General features: G+C 41.0%; 1 protein-coding gene across 2 annotated transcripts; it reads right to left on the reverse strand.

Annotated features, from left to right (window-relative positions):
- Positions 1-206: 206 nt before the first annotated feature.
- UNC50 (unc-50 inner nuclear membrane RNA binding protein) lies at positions 207-20,205 on the reverse strand. 2 transcript variants are annotated; one of them, XM_046662375.1, is made up of 7 exons: positions 20,068-20,205; positions 18,688-18,971; positions 17,315-17,435; positions 2,397-2,536; positions 2,207-2,308; positions 1,664-1,704; positions 403-552 (listed from the first exon to the last, which is right to left on the reverse strand). In XM_046662375.1, exons 2-7 carry the CDS (start codon positions 18,965-18,967, stop codon positions 538-540), a joined length of 699 nt encoding a protein of 232 aa, XP_046518331.1. In that variant the 5' UTR covers positions 18,968-18,971; positions 20,068-20,205; the 3' UTR covers positions 403-537. The 2 variants fall into 2 exon arrangements, with proteins under 2 accessions (XP_046518330.1, XP_046518331.1); XM_046662374.1 differs by lacking the exon at positions 1,664-1,704 and having other exon boundaries at positions 207-552.
- Positions 20,206-20,267: the final 62 nt, after the last annotated feature.

A 20,267-nucleotide genomic window follows, 5' to 3' on the forward strand; every position in this document is an offset into this window, starting at 1 on the left:
TTAACCGACAGCCCATTAGAAATGGGGGCAGGCTGTGTGCCTTGTCAGTAATGGGGGGGCTTATGATGATTCTCATGTTCTCCAGATGGACACTTTCAAAAACAGTCAATTCACATTAAAGTCTTACCTTTTTATTTTCCTCATGCCCTTAGTACTTTTGATGTCATTCTTGTGTGAGCAAATATTAGAATGAATAAAATACATCCTTTAGTTTAAAAAATATTTATTATAGAAATGTACATTTAATTAGTTTTAAGGAATGTACTCAACAAGAGTGTTAACCTATATATTTCCTCCAGTTTGCAAACTTTACACCTTTAAGATATCTACAATGATAGTTTATTTACAAGTTTCGTAAGACGTCATCATCGCCAATACTGCAGACACGGTCACGATGGAATACTCTCACTTCTCTTCATTTCACCCTGTACTTGTAGAAGGAGCACAGCGTGTGGGTGAAGTTCCATCCTAGCGCTAGTGACAGTCCATACAGGAGAATGAGAGGTGCAAATGGGTAGAGAAGAATGACTGTATTTTTCAAAAATGGCAATGCTGGAAAAGAAATCCAAATTATTTTTAAAAGAAGGAAATATGACTAATAAACGAACATTCTGAAAGACAGCTCTTACTACAACACGTGGGGCCAAAAAGGAATGTGTATTTTGGGTAAGATGATGCGACAGCCAGCCAGAACTATCCTACTCTTGCTACTCTTCTGTGTTGCTTCCTCCTCATTCACAGCTGTGAAGAAACCGAGCAGAGGCATGATTTCACCACAAAGGCTGAGTGAGAAGCAAATCCAGGACTAAGAGATTAAGAGCGAGGGACAAGCATCACAAATATTAATAAAACAGTGAATTTAAACCTGTGACTGCTTCAAAAGCCTCTAAGAGTCCATCTACAGGTAGCAACCGAGATGGATATTATAGGAAAAAGCAACTCTCAGCGATTTGAGATTTCCCAGGGTAGCCAGTGTTATCCCTCCACCTTGAGGGGTGAGATCTCTCACTAAAACTATCAAATATAAAATCTGTCCCCAGATAGCCACGTTTCTTTCCGGCTCACTGCTTACTTCATGCGTTCTAACCTAAATATTTCTCATCCAGCAAGTCCCCAAACTGAACGCGAGCTGTACGCAAAGAAACTGTTCTAACTGCAGGGAGTTACCAGGAGGGTGATCAACAGTCCACTCAGAGAAACCACAATGGTGCGCTGTGCTGATCACAATTTAAAACTTTCTCAAAACACATGAAAACTCAGTAGAAACCTGAACATAACATGTCACAAACATCTCCCCTGAACTAGAGAAAGGACTCCCAATGCCCCAAATGAGGTATTATAATTAGAGGGGGGCTCAGTGGTGCCTGGCAAAGCAGCAAGGAGGTGGAGTGGGAACAAGGGCTCTGACCAGAGGAGCCAGTCCTATGTTGAGTCCGAGTGGTCTGTATTTACCGTGAGGTCCTGGCTACCCAGAGTGACGAGAAAGGAAGGGCTAAAAACAACACAACGCTCACAAATCATCATCAGATCTCTAGATTTAACTTAGCTCTATTTAATGGAGATCATTTCCCAACATAAATGAAGAGTAATGTAAATATGTTTCCCATTCGTATTAAGAAAAATGAACTGGGAGCAGGTTTTAACAATAAGTTTGCAAACATACCCTGAGGTCAAGAGAAGTCTGGCCTGATCTTCTGTGATCATCTACAGAACCATACAATGATCATAAAAACAGAAAACAAGGCAAGGGTTTTAAATATACTCAAGTTCATATACCTATGTGCCAGACACGAGGCCCAACCCTTTCCTCACTCTAACCTGCTGCTGGTAACCTAGGACCCCAGAGCCTGGGAGAAAAAGAGGAAACTGATGGTGAGTTCCTGCAAGTAACTTGGAGATAATCAATATGGGTTAACATGGTTCCTTGAAATTATAAAATTTGTTATATATCAGCCATGCCACTTTCTAGCTGCGTGACCGTTGGCAAATTACTTAATCTCTCTGGGCCTGTCCCCTCATTTGAAAAATGGGAATAAGTAAACCTATATCAAAAAATTGTGAAGATTAAATGAGATAACTCATATAAAATACTTGGGACAGTACCTGAAAGCGCTCCAATAAAGGAAGCTAATTGTTTTACAATTGTGCTACAACTTTTCACCTCCCTGTTACCGTTTTCAGTCGACCAAAAAAAGTAATTACTTACCACTGTATCCTAGGAAGGTTACATAGATATAATAGCCAACTGCAACCAACCATAAGGTATTTCCAACTAAATATCCAATAAATGTGTCTGTTAGGATAACATCTGTGAAAGAGATGCATACAATGAATCTCTTTTCAGTGCGTACAATGAAGACTTTTTGATAATCTCTTCGGAAGTAACTGTTACTTACGGTTAATGAAAAAAAGCTGGATAAAATGCAGAATGACTAGGAGAGGATAAAAAGCATTCAGATGCACATCGAAGGCATAGCCCCACTCCACATCGTAGTCTCTGCTTTGCCGTTTCACTAAATACTTGTTAGAGATAAACCTGAAGAAAAGTTAAAATTTCTTTCATAATACAATAAAGTTAATTCTATAAATATTTACTGACTACCTTCTAGGTACCAAACGCTATTCTAGATACCAGAGATATAGCTGTAAACAAAACAGACAAAAATCTGTGCCTTCAATCTAGTGGGAGTAGACTGACAATAATATAAATATATGTCAGATGGTACTATGAAGAAAAATAAAGCAGAAAAGGATAAAGAATACAAAGTTGAGGGGCCAGCCCAGTGGTGTAGTGGTTAAGTTCATGCACTGCGCTTTGGGGGCCTGGGGTTCATGGGTTAGATCCCAGGTGCAGACCTACACACTGCTTGTTAAGCCATGCTCTGGAGGCATCCCACATACAAAACAGAGGAAGACTGGCACAGATGTTGGCTCAGGGCCAGTCCTCCTCACCAAAAAAAGAAAAAAGAATACAAAGTTGAAAAGCAATGTTAAATATGACGGTCATAAGAAAGTAACGTGTGTAAAGGCCAAAGGGCAGTGATAGGAATTACCGGGGGCAGAGCATTCTAGGCAGAGGACAGTCTGTGTATGGACAGAGAGGTGTGGTAGAGTACAAAGAAGGTGGCAGGAGGCCTGGCATGTTTGAGGAATGAGTGAGGAGACCAGTGTGTCTGGAACAAGTGAGAAGAGCAGCAAGAAACAAAATCAGAAAACAAATAGGAAGCTAGGTCTTATAGAGCCTGTGGCCATTTTAAGACCTTTGGCTTTTATTCTTGGTGAACTAAGAAGTCACCGTGGAGTTCCCAGAAGTGTTGGACTTACTAGTTTGACAGGGTTCCTCTGGCAGCCGATCTGAGAACAGACTATAGGGACAAAAGTGGAAGTGGAGAGGCAAGCTGGGAGGCTACTGTGAGTAAGAGATGCCCAGGATGGTAGGAGTGGAGGTGGTGACATGTGGGAAGGCAGAGCCAACAGGATTCATTTAAGTACTGGATGTGGAGTATGAGAAAAAAAGAAGAGTCAAGGACGACTGGGAGATTTGTGCCTTAAACAAATGGAAACCTGAGGTGCCATTAACTGAGGTGGGGGTGGCTGCAGAAAGTAGTTTTGGGGCAGGACGGAGAGCACAGGAGTTTGGATTTGGACCTATGTTGAAGATGCCTATTTGTATAGAGAAAGAAGTATATATAAAGTCTACAGTTTAAAGGAGAGATACTAACTGGAGATATAAACTCATCAGTGTGTAAATGATACTCAAAATCCCTGGACCTGAATGAAATCACCCGATGAAAGAACGTAGAGAGAGGATATGTTCAGGGCCTAAGACCTGGGTCACGCCCCTATTAGAGGTCAGGGAATCAGGAGGAACCAGTAAAGAATGGCAGTGACATATCTACCATGAGAACAATTATTCAAGCCCATGTCACTGTTACACAGCATGGCCTGTTCATTGAGTTAACGATGAATGAATGAAAAGTAAAATATGCAGGTAATAGGAAAATTGATCTTCAAAGGAAAAGAACAAAAAGGGTCATTTATATTATAGACACAGCTGTGGGAGTTCAATGGACCCTTATATGTATGATTTCAAGGATACACTTAAGAAAATGCTATGCCTATGGTGGAAATAAAAATAGAAAAAATAAACGAGGAAGAGCATGGTATAGTACTAATAAAACAGTCCTGTACTCAGTATCTGAAAATGTCAAAATAATAAAGCTTTGCTTGAACAAACTGGAACTTACCAAAACATCTTCCATTTTAGCCAAGAACGTGTGCCATTAAAATGAATAGAATAAGGGTAGCCACAGTGTGGCACCCTCCTGGGACACTCCCCCCACCATACACACAAGCCCAGACACACTCCAGCTCCAGCTGTCTCGACAAGGTGGCCCTGGCACAGCACACCCCAGGACCTCTGGCCTGTGCCCACTCTAGCTCCTGCCATCCCGTCAGGGTGGCCCCGGCATGAAGCACCCCAGGACACCCCCAGCCTGTGTCTACGTCAGCTCCAGCTCTCTCACCATGATGGCCTGGATGTGGTGGAGGAGCACAATGAGAACTTCAACAAAGAGTTAGAAATTATAAGAAAGAACCAATCAGAGCTCAAGAATACAGTGACTGAAATGAAATATACACTAAAGGGAATCAACATCAGATTAGATGATACAGAAGAACAGATCAGTGATCTAGAAGACAGAATAATGGAAATCTCCCAAAGAGAACAGCAAAAAAAAAAAGAATTCTGAAAAATGAAAATAGTTTAAGGAGCCTCTGGGACAACATCAAGCATACTAACATCCACATTATCGGTCTTCCAGAAGGAGACGAGAGAAAGCAGCAGGAAACTTACTTGAAGAAATAGTGGCTGAAAACTTCCCCAGTCTGGGAAAGGAAACAGACGTTCAGGTCCAGAAAGCACAGAAAGTCCCAAACAAGATGAACTCAAAGAGACCCACACCGAGACATATTACAATTAAAATGGCAAAAGTTAAAGAGAAGGAGACAATCTTAAAGGCAGCAAGAAAAAAACAGGAAGTCACATACCAGGGAACCATTGTAAGACTGTCAGCTGATTTTTTAGCACAAACTTTGCAAGCTGGAAGGGTGTGGCATGATATATTTAAGGTGATGAAAGGAAAAAACTTACAACCAAGAATACTTGACCTGGCAAGGTTATCATTCAGAATTGAAGGAGAGAGAAAGAGCTTCCCAGACAAGCAAAAACTAAAAGAATTCATCACCACTAAACAAGTCTTACAAGAAATGTTAAAGGGTTGTCTTTAAGCAGGAAAAAAAAGCCATAAGTAGAAACGAGAAAACATATTAAAGAAAGAAATATTTAGTAAAAGCAGTGGATAAACCACTTAAAAAGCTAGTATGAAGGTTAAAAGACAAAAGTAGTAAAATTACCTATAACTACAATAAGCAGTTAAGGATACACAAGATAAAAAAATGTAAAATATGTCAAAAACATAAAACATGGGGAGGGGCGTAAACGTAGTGATTTTAGAATGAGTTCGAACTTCAGTGATTATCTCCTTAAAACAGACTGCTATATATATACACATGTATGTATGTGTGTAGGTTGATATATATGAACCCATGGTAACCATAAACCAAAAATCTATAATAAACACACAAAAAATTAAGAGAAAGGAATCCAAACATAATGCTAAAGAAGACCATCAAACCATAAGGGAAGAGACCAAAAGACAAGAAGAACAGAGGAAAACTACAAAAACAACCAGAAAACAACTAACAAAATGGCAATTAGTACATACCTATAAATAAATACGTGAAATATAAAGAGACTAAACGCTCCAATCAAAAGACACAGAGAGGCTGAATGGATTTTTAAAAACAAGACCCATCTATATGTTGCCTACGAGAGACTCACTTCAGGTCTAAAGACACACAAAGACTGAAAGTGAAGGGATGGAAAAAGAAATTCCATGCAAATAAAAATGAAAAGCAAGATGGGGTAGCAATATGCACGTCACACAAAATAGACTTAAAAAGACTGTAACAAAAGACAAAGAAGGGCATTACATAATGATAAAGGGGTCAATAAAAGAAGAGGATATAACATTCATAAGTATTTATACATCCAACATAGGTGCACCTAAATATACAAAGCAAATATTAACAGACATAAAGGGAGAAACTGACAGTAATACAGTAATAGTAGGGGACTTAACAGCTCACTTACATCAACGGATAGATCATTCAGACAGAAAATCAATAGGAAACATTGGCCTTACATGACGCATTAGACCAGATGGACTTAATAGATATATACAGAACATTTCATTCCAAAATGGCAGAATACACATTCTTTTCAAGTGCACATAGAACATTCTCAAGGACAGACCACGTTAGGCCACAAAATAAGTCAATAAATTTAAGAAGACTGAAATCATATCAAGTATCTTTCCAACCACAACAGTATGAAACTAGAAATCAATTACAAGAAGAAAACTGGAAAAAAACACAAACATGCAAAGATCAAACAACATGCTACTAAACAAGTCAATGAAGAGATCAAAGAGGAAATGAAAAAACACCTTGAGACAAATGGAAACACAACATTCCAAAATCTTTGGGACATAGCAAAAGCAGTTCTAAGAGGGAAGTCCATAGCAATACAGGCTTACCTCAAAAACAAGAAAAAAATCCCAAGTAATCTAACTTTACACCTAAAGGAACTGGAAAAAGAATAACAAAGTCCTAAGTTAATAGAAAAAAGGAAATAATAAAGATCAGAGTGGAAATAAATGAAATAGAGACTAAGACAACAATAGAAAAGATCATGAAACTAAAAGATGGTTCCTTGAAAAGATAAATAAAATCAATACACCTTTAGCCAGATTCATCAAGAAAAAAAGAGCAGCCAAATAAATAAAACCAGAAATGAAACAGGAGAAGTTACAACTGACACCACAAAAATACGAAAGACCATAAGAGACTACTATGAACAATTATACGCCAACAAATTGGAAAACCCAGAAGAAATGAATAAATTCCTAGAAACAAACAACATGCCAAGACTAAATCATGAAGAAATGAAAATTCTGAATAGACTGATTAAAGGAACGAAATTGAATCAGTAATTTAAAAATTCCTCCAAAACAAGGGCCAACTCAGGTGGCCAAGTGGTTAAGTTTGACGCACTCTGCTTTGGTGGTCTGGGTTGAGTTCCTGGGTGTGGGCCTATACCACTCCTCAGTGGGCATGCTGTGGCGGTAGCTCACAAACAAAAAAAGAAAGACTGGCAACAGATGTTACTTCAGGGAAAATCTTCCTCAGCTAAAAAACAAAAACTTAACTCCCAAGAAACAGAAGTTCAGGACCAGAAGGTTCCACAGGTGAATTCTACCAAACATTTAAAGAAGAGTTAATACCTATCCTCCTCAACTTATTCCAAAAAATTAAAGAGGACGGAGTGCATATAAACTCATTTTACAAGGCCAGCATTACCCTGATACCCAAACCAGACAAATGCACCACAAAAAAAGAAAATTATAGGCCAATATCCCTGATGAACATAGATGCAAAAATCCTCAACAAGATATAAGCAAGCTGAATTCAACAATATATTAAAAGGATGATACACCATGATCAAGTGGGATTTATCCAGGGATGTAAGCATGGTTCAACATCCACAAATCAATTAACGTGATACAGCACATTAACAAAAAGGATAAAAATCAAATGATCATCTCAATAGACACAGGAAAAGCATTTGAAAAAATTCAACATCCATTTACGATAAACACTCTCAACAAAGTGGGTACAGAAGGAATGTACCTCAACATAATAAAGGCCATATATAACAAACCCACAGCTAACGTCATACTCAATGGTGAAAAGCTTAAGGCATTTCCTCAAAGATCAGGAACAAGAGAGAAATGTCTACTCTTGCCATATATATTCAACATAGTATTGGAAGTCCTAGCCAGAGCAATTAAACAAGAAAAAGAAAGAAAAGGATCCAAATTGGAAAGAAAGAAGTAAAACTGTCACTATTTGCAGATGACATGACATTACATAGAGAAAACTCTAAAGACTCCACCAAAAAACTATTAGAACTAGTAAACAAATTCAATAAAGTTGCAGGATACAACTGTAAAATTAATATGCAGAAATTGGCAGTGGTTCTATACACTAATAACAAACTATCAGAAAGAGAAATTATGAAAAAATCCCATTTACAATTGCATCAAAAAGAATAAAATACCTAGGAATAAATTTAACCAAGGAGGTGAAAGACCCACACTCTGAAAACTATAAGACACCGATGAAATAAACTGAAGAAGACACAAATAAATGGGAAGATATATCATGCTCATGGATTGGAAGAATTAATATTGTTAAAATGTCAATGCCACCCAAAGCAACCTACAGATTCAAGGCAATCCCCACCAAAATACCAATGGCATTCTTTACAGAACTAGAACATAAGATCCTAAAATTTGTATGGGACCACAACAGACCCTGAATATCCAAAGCAATCTTAGGAAAGAAGAACAAAGTTGGGGTTATCATGCTCCCTGGTTTCAAACTATACAACAAAGCTTAGTAATGAAAACAGTATGGTACTGGCACAAAAACAGACACATAGATAAGTGGAATAGAGAGCCTAGAAATAAACCCATGCATATATGGTCAATTAATCCATGACAAAGAAGGCAAGAACGTACAATGGGGAAAAGACAATCTCTTCAACAAACGGTGTTGGGAAAACTGGACAGTTACATGCAAAAAAATGAAACTGGACTACTATCTTACATAAATTCAAAATGTATTAAAGACTTGAATGTAAGATCTGATACCATAAAACTCCTAGAAGAAAACAGGGCAGTAAGCTCTTTCATATTACTCCTAGCATTATTTTTCTGGACCAGTCTCCTCAGGCAAGGGCAACAAAAGCAAAAATAAACAAATGGGAGTACATCAAACTAAAAATCTTTTGCACAGCAAAGGAAACTATCAAGAAAATGAAAAGGCAATCTACTGAATGGGAAAAGATACTTGCAAATCATACATTCAACAAGCGGTTAATTTCCAAAATACTTAAAAAAACTTACACAACTTCCTATCAAAAAACCAAACAACCTGATTAAACAAGGGGCAGAGGACTTAGATATTTTTCTAAAGAAGACATACAGATAGGCAACAGGCACATTAAAAGATGCTTAATATCACTAATCATCAGGGAAATGCAAATCAATCACAATGAGATACCACCTCCAACCTATCAGAATGGCTATTATCAAGAAGACAGGGGTTGGCCCCATGGCTGAGTGGTTAAGTTTTCGCGCTCCACTTCAGCAGCCCAGGGTTTTGCCAGTTGGGATCCTGGCCTCAGACATGGCACTGCTCATCAGGTCATGTTGAGGCGGCATTCCATATATAGCACAACCACAACTAGAACATACAACTCACAACTAGATATAGGCACTCACAACTAGAATATACAACTATGTACTGGGGAGGTTTGGGGAGAAAAAAGAAAGATCAGCAACAGATGTTAGTGCAGGTGCCAATCTTAATAAAAAAAAAGACAAAAAATAAGTGTTGGAGAGGATGTGGAGAAAAGGGAACCCTCATACACTGTTGGTGGGAATGTAAACTGGTGCAGCCACAATGGAAAACCGTATGGAAATTACTCAAAAAATTAAAAATAGAACTACCATGTGACCTAGCAATTCCACTTCTGGGTATTTATCTGAAGAAAATGAGAATACTAAATTTAAGAGATGAGGTGACATCAGCAACATGGCGGAGTGGGTTGTTCCCTTTATCTCTTCCCCTTTGAACTGCAACTAAATGGACATTCATGCATCAACAGAGGATACCCAAACAGCACAACAGGACTCCTGAGAGACCCATGTGGCTATACATCTGAAGGTGGATGGACTACTGCCAGGGAGGAGGTGGAGATTGGTAAGCACTCTACAGTGCCCCCGGCAGCCCTGTGCCCTTGTGTGATTGCTCTCCTGGCTGAAGCACCCATAGCACAGGTGCAGCCCCAAGGGTGGGAGCACACCTCTGCATGACTGCAGGAACAGGTGACAGCAGCCCTGAGCCCCCAGGGGATTGGTTTCCCGTCTGGTGGGAGAGCCTGCAGTGCCACCATGGCCCCTGGGGAGCAGCCCATGCTCAGACTCAATGGGGAGACCCTGCCCACCAAGCACAATGGCCAGTGCAACCTAGGGGGAGACGGTGGCAGATCTGCACACCCAGGTGAACGAGTTCCTGGCTGCCATGAATGCCCATAGTACTGCTGCAGCCCCAAAGGGAGGAGCGCATCTTGACAGGACTGTGGGAACAGGTGGCAGCAGCCATGACTCCACACATGATTGCTCTCCCATTCAGTGGGAAAGCCCACAGGGCTGCTCCAGTCCCAAGGAGTAGCCCAGGCTCAGACAGGCACAGCTGACTGGGATCACAGTGGGCACAGAATTCACAGCTTCTGCCTCCACCCCCTTAGTGGTGGCAGGTGGAATCTGCAACCAGGTACTATCACTAGGGAAAGGCACAAATCCACTCCATCAAACACTATGAGGAAGTATATTAATACTCCAGACCAGGAGGAAAAAACAAACACCCAGAAATCAATCCTGAAGGCACAGAAATGTACAACCTAAATGACAGAGAATTCAAAACAGCTACCATAAAAAAACTCAACGAGGGGCTGGCCCTGTGGCTGAGTGGTTAAGTTTGCCTGCTCCACTTCAGCAGCCCAGGATTTCACTGGTTCGGATACTAGACATGGCACCACTCATCAAGCCATGCTGATGTGGTGTCTCACATAGCACAACCAGAAGGACCTACAAGTAGAATATACAGCTATGTACTGGGGGGCTTTGAGGAGAAGAAAAAGAAGAAAGGGGAAAAAAGAAGATTGGCAACAGATCTTAGCTCAATTGCCAATCTCTAAAAGAAAAAACCTCAATGAGTTACAAGAGAATTCAGAAAGACAGTTCAATGAAATCAGGGAGAAAAGGAATGAACAGAGGGAATTCTTCACAAAAGAGATTGAAACTACAAACAAACAATCAGAAATGTTGGAGATGAAAAACACAATGAATGAGAAAAAAGAAAAATCTGGAGTCCTTAAATAACAGAGCTGATATTCTGGAGGACAGAATTAGCAATTTAGAGGAGAAAAATATAGAAATGCTTCAGATAGAGGAAGAGAGAACTAAGACTAAAAAGAAATGAAGAAATTCTCCAAGAAATATCCGACTCAATTAGGAAATGCAACATAAGGATTAGAGGTATTCCAGAGGGAGAAGGAAGAGAGAAAGGAGCAGAGGGCTTGTTCAAAGAAACAATAGCTGAGAACTTCCCAAACCTGGGGAAGGAACTGGAATTACAAGTAAAAGAAGCTAATAGAACTCCTAACTACATCAATGTACAAAGAACAAGGCATATATCAGTAAAACTGGCGAAAGTGTATGGCAAAGAAAAATATTAAGGGCAGCAAGGCAGAAGAAAATAATCTACAAAGAAACCCCTATTTAGGCTTTCAGCAGATTTCTCAGCAGAAACCTTAAAGGCTAGGAGAGATATATTCAAAATTCTGAAAGACAAAAACCTTCAGCCAAGAATACTCTATCCAGCGAAAATATCCTTCAGCTATGATGGAGAAATAAAAACTTTCCCAGATAGAAAAATGCTAAGGGAGTTCACTGCCACAAGACCATCACCCCCACCGACCCCCATAAGACATGACCAAGAAGGCCTTCATATCTGAAAAAAAAAGGAAGGGTTTACAAGTCTTGAGCAAGGAAATAAGTAGGTGGTCAAAATCAGAAAATTGCAACTCTCTATGAGAACAGATTAGCAAACAATTATAACATTAAAGATAAAGGAAAGGAAGACATCAAGAATAAATATAATCACTTCATTTCAACCACAAACTCACAATACAAAACGGAACTAGTTGTGATAACAATAACTTAGATGGGGAAGAGGATAGGTATGGAACCTGCTTAGACTAAGAAAATAAAAGGCTATCAGAATATGGACTATCTCATCTATGAGATGTTTTATACAAACCTCATGGTAACCACTAAAGAAAAAATCAGAACAGAGACACAAATGATAAAGAGGAAACTGAAAAAGCCATCATAGAGAGCCACCAAACAGAACTGGCAGTCCAAAGTAAAGGGGATGAGAAATGAGGGAAATACAGAACAACTGGAAAACAAGTGATAAAATGGCAGCATTAAGCCCTCATACATCACTAATTACTCTAAATGTAAATGGATTGAATCCTCCAATCAAAAGACTCAGAGTAGCTGGATGGATTACAAAACAAGTCCCAACAATATGCTGCCTCCAGGAAACACATCTCAGCTCTAAAGACAAACACAGGCCCAGAGTGAAGGGATGTAAGACGATTCTCCAAGCCAATGACAAACAAAAGAAAGCAGGTGTTGCCATACTTATATCAGACAAAGTAGACTTCAAGATAAAAAAGGCAATGAGAGACAAAGAGGGGCAGTTTATAATGATAAAAGGGACACTCCACCAAGAGGACATAACCCTTATAAATATATATGCACCTAACACAGGAACACCAAAGTGCATAAAGCAACTATTAACAAACCTAAAAGGAGAAATTAACAACAACACTATAATAGTAGGGGACTTCAACACCCCACTCACATCAATGGATAGATCATCCAGACAAAAAGTCCACAAGGAAATAGTGGAACTAAACAAAAAACTAAACCAGATGGACTTAAAAGAAATATATAGAACATTCCATCCAAAAACAGCAGAATACACATTCTTCTCCAGTGCACCTAGAACATTCTCAAAGATAGACCATATGCTGGGAAACAACACAAGCCTCAATAAATTTAAGAAGACTGAAATCAGATCAAGCATCTTTTCTGACCATAAGATTATGAAACTAGAAATCAACTATAAGAAAAAAGCTGGGAAAGCAACAAACACATGGAGACTAAACATGCTACTGAACAGTCAATGGATCAGTGAAGAAATTAAAGGAGAAATAAAAAAATATCTGGAGACAAATGAAAAATAACCATACCAACTCACATGGGTTGAAGCAAAAGCAGCCCTAAGAGGGAAATTCATAGCAATACAGGCCCACCTTAACAAAAAAGAAAAATCTCAAATAAGCAATCTTAAACTACACCTAACAGAACTAGAAAAAGAAGAACAAACAAAGCCCAAAGTCAGCAGAAGGAGAGGAATAATAAAAATTAGAGCAGAAGTAAATGAAATTGACACCAAAAAAACAGTAGAAAAGATCGAGGTAACTAAGAGCTGATTCTTTGAGAATATAAATAAAATTGACAAACCCTTAGGCAGATTCACTAAGAAAAAAGAGAGAAGGCTCAAATACATAAAATTAGAAATGAAAAAGGAGAAATTACAACAGATACCACAGAAATACAAAGGATTATAATAGTATGAAAAGCTACATGCCAACAAATTGGACAATCTAGAAGAAGTGGATAAATTCTTAGACTCATACAACCTCCCAAAACTGAATCAAGAAGAAATAGAGAATCTCACTAAACCAATCACACGTAAAGAGATTGAAACAGTTATCAAAAATCTCCCAAAAAATAAAAGTCCAGGACCAGATGGCTTCTCAGGAGAATTCTAGCAAACATTCAAAAAAGATTTAGTACCTATCCTTCTCAAACTATTCCAAAAAATTGAAGAAGATGGAACACTTCCTAACACATTTTATGAGGCCAACATCACCCTGATCCCAAAGCCAGAGAAGGACAACACAAAGAAGGAAAATTACAAGCCAATATCGCTGATGAACACAGATGCAAAAATCCTCAACAAAATATTGGCAAACTTAATACAACAATACATTAAAAGGATCATACACCATGATCAAGTGGGATTTACACCAGGGACACAGGGATGGTTCAACATCTGCAAATCAATCAATGTGATACACCACATTAACAAAATGAGGAATAAAAACCACATGATCATCTGAATAGATGCAGAGAAAGCATTTGACAAGATCTAATCTCCATTTATGATAAAAACTCTCAATACAATGGGTATAGAAGGACAGTATCTCAATATAATAAAGGCCATATATGACAAACCCACAGCCAACATCAGACTCACAGGGAAAAACTGAAAGCCATCCCTCTAATTCGAAGAGAGATATTCCTGCTATGTTCACCACAGCATTATTTACAATAGCCAAGATATGGAGGCAACCTAAGCATCTATCAATGGATGAATGGATAAAAAAGATGTATATACCATGGAATATTACTCAGTCATAAAAAAGAATGAAATTTTGCCATTTGTGACAACATGGATGGACCTGGAGGGTATTATGCTAAGTGAAGTAAGTCAGAGAAAAACAAATATCAGATGATTTCACTTATATGTGAATCTAAAAAACAAAACAAATGAAGAAACTAAACAAAACAGAAACAGACTCATAAATACAGGAAACAAACTGGTGGTTACCAAGGTGGTGAGGGGTTAGAGAGCAGGTGAAATAAGTGAAGGCGATTGAAAGTACAAATTTCCAGTTATAAAATAAGGCTGGGGGATACAGGCATACCTCATTTTATTGCACTTCACTTTATTGCACTTTGCAGATATTGCATTTTTTACAAGACTTTCCACCATCAAAAATATTATGACTCACTGAAGGCTAAGATGATGGTTAGCATTTTTCAGGAATAAATTATTTTTTAATTAAGGTACTTACATTGCTTTTTAGACATAATGCTATTGCACACTTAACAGGCTACAGTATAGTGTAAACATAACTTTTTTATGCACTGGGAAACCAAAAAAATCCGTGTGACTACTTTACTGCAATACTCGCTTTACTGCGTTGGTCTGGAACTAAACCCATGATATCTCTGAGGTATGCCTGTAATGTACAGCATAGGGAACGTGGTCAATAACATTATAATAACTTTGTATGGTAACAGATGGTAACTAGACTTGTTGTGGTGATCATTTTGTAATGTATATAAATATCAAATCACTATGATGTACATCTGAAACTAATAGGAAATACTGTATGCCAATTATACTTCAATTAAAAACTAACCAAAAAACCAGAAGTGGAGTAAGCATCTAGCTCACTACCCAAGAGTTCTCATTCTGTGGTCCTCCTCCTGCGGCTCCCTTTGCTTAAACAGCCACTTTCCAGGCTTCTGTCCTTAGTCAGAGTCTTGCCTCTAGAACAGAGACATTCTTCTGAGGGAGTTCGAGACAACTGCGGTTTTCACCTCCGACCTCCATAGTAATGATGCCAGGCATGTAGTCGTCTTGGCCCAGACTGCTGCAGATTCACTGTCATCTACCCCAATGTCTACTGAACCATTACTTCCCCTAAATATTCAACAAGCCACCTGGACTCAACATGTCTGACACTGAGTGCTTCATCGGCACCTGCCACTTACTCCTAAGCTAAAACCTTCAGGCCATCCCAAAGGAGGCCTCGGCCTCCTCCTCGTCCCTATCCTCGTCACATCCTGTCATCACAGACAGCTTCTAATCTCTCTCCCTCCTCTCTCTTCCTACGATCACCACGCCAGCCTGGGCCTTCTCTACTCTTGCACAGACCACCACAATGGTATCCAGCCTTGCCGCTCTTCTCCAGCTTCTCCTCCTCCACTGCCATAGAAAAGACTTTTCCTAAAGTGAATTTTACACTATTTCCTTACTTCAAAGCCTCTAAGCTGGCTAACTCTCCCCCACCCCACGAATGCAGCCTGAGATAAAGCCCAATTCTTTTTTCTGAATTGCATTTAAGGCCAATTTCTCTAGCCACATCTCTTTCCCAGCCACTCAGTGCCACCCTGCACTCCCAGACCTAGCAGGCTGTTCTGCACTTCTGTGCCCTCGCCCTTGGTGCCAGGAATCAAACACCCCATCTCCCTGAACACCTCCTCACGTTGTTCCTGTGGTGCCCCTGCGATGACCAGAACTGTGTGTCGTGATTTCTATTCCTAGGTCCTCACACAATTCATAACACAATGCACGTTCTCAAAAATACGCTGAGTCCTTCTCTACTTAAGTCAAACTACGATACAGACTCATACTAAAGTTACTAAACCCTAGCATGACTTGGTTTCTGTGGCTCTCCACAGTCAAAGCGTTTATGGCAGAAAGCTTGATACAAACTAAACTATTCCTCTGAAAACGTTATCTATCAACATTTTTTCATATACCATGTTTTCCATGGATATTTTGATAACAAATATGTGACATTAGTTAGCAGTATTATTTTTAGGTCAGATTTCAGAATTTTAGATTAATGATGCATAGCATTTATTGACTACTTAGCACATACAAAACCTGTAAGTGTACTAGTCAGAAGTCATAAAAGAAAATAAAATGGTATTATCAGAGGTTACAGTCTCAGAATTTTGTTTAAAATATTAATAGCTACCATTTATTGAGGACTTACTATTTGCCAGGTGCTTTTCATAGCACAATCTGCTCAAAAACCTTACAAAATAGATAATTAACTCCATTTTACAAAGGAGGAGACTGGGACTGAGAATTCCACAGAATTGGCACCCAAACCCAGGCCTCTCTGTGATTAAAATGCTCCATAGTGTTTTCTCTGATATATAATGACCACCAAACGACTCAAGCACGGGCTCCCGACTGAGCTCACTCCCCACATCCATTCCCTCACCCAGCACGCCAACCACACAGGAGCACTGTTCCTGCGAGAAACTGAAAAACAAACATGAGCTTTGTATTCAGTACACCACTGTTGTTAAAGCAAACCCAGACAAAGTCCCGCTGAGAACTCTTCCAGTAAAACCTCTGCGTGTGTGTGTGTGTGTCTCAGCAGGAAGGCACCAAAAGTTTAACAAAAAAAAAATCCTTTTTCAAGGGTACTTCATTAAAAGCCAAAGATTCAAAGATTCCACGAAATAACCCCCTAGATTTTACATACCTAAAAGTGACCCACTGACAAACGCAGCAGCAAAGTATGTCATGATCCAGACAACAGAAGCAGAATTGGCTAACTGCATAATATTTCTGCAAAATCAGGGATTTTATTATTATGATATAGTCATTACTTCAATTTACTTATTTGCTGCACTTTGACAATCCAGACCATCCTTTAGAGTACTTTCTGATACAAGCATCAACACAGCAGGACAAGTTATAATAATCTTGGCAGTCAAAACCCATGTTTTCATTCATTTATCTTGTTTCACTTTCCATCAGCTACTATACTTCTGAAGCAAGCAAATGAAGGCTCAAAGCAGCATCTGAAAAACCACATTATGGTACTTACCACATTAAAGTTGATATGAGAAGACCCACGCCTACACAATCTATGAATACAACCCAAAGAAGCAGCTTGATTGTTTCAAAGAAGCCCATGTCCAGCACAAAGCCAAATCCTATAGTGGACACTGAAAAAGATTTATGAGATTCACTCAGGCACTTTGCCGGGTTCTGGGGATATGGGGCACAGCCCCTGCCCTCCAGATGCCCACAGTCTAGTGGGGGACACAGACATGTAAACCAAACCCCAAAGATGTGTTCTGTGTAACTGATTAAGAAACGTAGAGCCAGCCCTGATGGCCTGGTGGTTCAAGTTCAGCATGCTCTGCTTCAGCAGCCTGGGTTGAGTTCCCGGGTGCAGAACCACACCTCTCATCTGTCAGTAGCCATCCTGTGGTGGAGGCTCACATAGAAGAACTAGAAGGACGTACAACTAGAATATACAACTATGCCCTGGGGCTTTGGAGAGGAAAAAAAGAAGACTGGCAACAGATGTTAGCTCAGGGCAAATCTTTCCCACCAAAAAGAAAAAAAAAATGCAGACCACCTTGGAACACAAAATGGCCACCAGGATATCTGAGGTTTACTGACGAGGCCCCTGTCTCTCTGTGGGTCACCGGGGCAGCCCCAGCATTCAGAACACCACTAGCCTGAAAAAGCATTAACATTTTTTTAAGTCGGGTTAATCATGAAAAAAATCTGACACACTTTAACACCTTAAAGGTGGTTAGGACCCTTTCACTACACTAGTGGAGAAACCAAGTAGTTTCTCAAGTTCATGTCAGTACTTCTACAACCCTCACTCTGGATTTGCCTGATTGTGACACGCAGTTTCTAATCGTGATATTCCTTTTCACAGTAGGTTTGCATTTGGGTATTGATTTATTTATCATAGTACTTAAAAGACAGAGCGATTGGGCCCAGCATGGTGGTGTAGTGGTTGGGTTCACGCGCCCTGCTTCAGGAGCCTGGGGTTTGCAGGTTTGGATCCTGGGTGCAGACCTAGCACCGCTCATCAGGCTATGCTGTGGTGGCATCCCACATAAAATAGAGGAAGACCAGCAGAGATGTTAGCTCAGGGCCAATCTTCCTCACCACAGATAAAAAAAAAGGACAACAAAAGAGTAACTCTGTCCTCTGCTTTTCAAAGTCCCGAGGTAACAGTTTACTCTGGTGTCTGCTTAGGATATTTAGAACCAGAAACAATACAATCTTCTTTCCTGTCAGAAGATTTCTGAGGCTTCAGAAAAGAAGACATAGCTTCAAATATCCCCAAATTCTGACCCATGATATGTTTATCAGGAAAGTCTCCTAATAACAAGTCCAACCTGAAACACTCAATTTGTTCTTCAACTCTATCGCAGATAAACTAACACTTACCACAGAGCCAGATACTTAACAGGACCAGGAAAGCAGGGTCATCTCTGGCCCACTGATCCTTTGTCTGCTTTCGATAATGAAAGTTTCTATAAACCCTCTGTGGGGACGTGAACAGGTAGAGCATCTGCCAGGCAGCGAACTCAAAGTCCATCTGCCGAAAGCGAAAAAGCCTTCTCAGGTATTTGTAGCGCTTCGCCCCAGCTGTGTGTCTTGCTGCATCCCGGGAACTCAGCGCTCCGTTCCCATGCGCTGGGGAATTCACTGAAGTACTCGGTAACATCTTCCTAGATAGAAGAAAAAACTTCTCTTACAAGTAGTCTGAAGAAACCGATCGCTGCTACTACCCTGCTTCTGAGTTACTTAGGAGGGAGGTCACTTCACATTTCTGCCCCAATACTTGAGAAAAGCCAGGGGTCAAACGCGAATGGAGATGTTTCTAAGGCTTGTTCCGGGGGCTGGAGAACTGCCAGCTGCACTTCCGGCAAGGACAGCCCCACGCCCTTCTGAGCCATCATCACACATTCACGCTTCACCTCCCTCAGTCCTCAGACAGCCCTCCCAGGTAGCTACTGTTGGAGAGGGAGGAAGGGAACAGAGGCCCCGGGAGGTGAAGAAAGCCCCTCTTGCGCACACAGTGATGGAGTCAAAACTCAAACTCAGGCACCCTGACTCAAAATTCCGTGCTCTGAACCATCAAGCCTTTAAGGGGAAGCCTCTGTTTAAGCCAATTAGAAACAATGCTACCGACGAGGTAAAATAAATGGCCTATTGCTACAGGTCCATCAGCGCGTGACCAGCAAGCAACTCGTTTACTAGAATGTGATATTAAAAACAAAGCAAATTTCAAATCCACAGCGTTTTACTCCCCGAATAGTCCAGCAGTGGGAAGGACAGCGGGGGAGTGCCGCCGAACCAGTCGGAAGCCAAGCGAGCGCAGGTCACCGCCCGGCCCCCCTGCCCCGGCGGCCCAGCCCGGCCTCCGGTTCCACTGCCCAGGCCTCCGGGACGCCAGCAAGCGCCTCGCCGGGCCCAGCTGCTCCCCGCCAGCCCGGGGCCGCGGGGAGGGTTGCCAGATTTAGCAAATAAAAACAAAGGACGCCCGGTTACGTTTGAATCTCAGATACAAGAGTAACTTTCAGTCTGAGCATGTCAGAAACACTGCATGGGCCATACTCTCACTGACACACTAGTCGTTGTTTATCTGAAATTCAACTGTAACCGGGCATCCTTGATTTCATCTGGCAACCCTACGGCAGGCCGAGCAGCAGGCCCCGGACATGGTCACTCCAGGGCCCAGTGACGTGGGACCGCGAGTCGCCGGAGGAAACGGCAGCGGGCGAGCCAGGGCGGCGCGCACACGGAGCCGTCGTCAGGCCTCACCTGGAACCCCGCTGCGGCCCCCACCCCGGGCCAGCCTAACCCGCCGCCTCCGCCCAGCAAGCGAGCCCAGCAGCGGCCCGGCCAACTTCCCTTCCCGCAACGTAGCCGGCGCGGGGGGAGTGACGCGCCCCGTGCGCCCACTTCCGCCGCGCGCGCGGCCTCTTGGGCCGGGTAGTCAGCCGCGGGGCCGCCGGAAGTTG

Source organism: Equus quagga, chromosome 5, assembly GCF_021613505.1.
Source record: "Equus quagga isolate Etosha38 chromosome 5, UCLA_HA_Equagga_1.0, whole genome shotgun sequence".
NCBI lineage: Eukaryota > Metazoa > Chordata > Mammalia > Perissodactyla > Equidae > Equus > Equus quagga.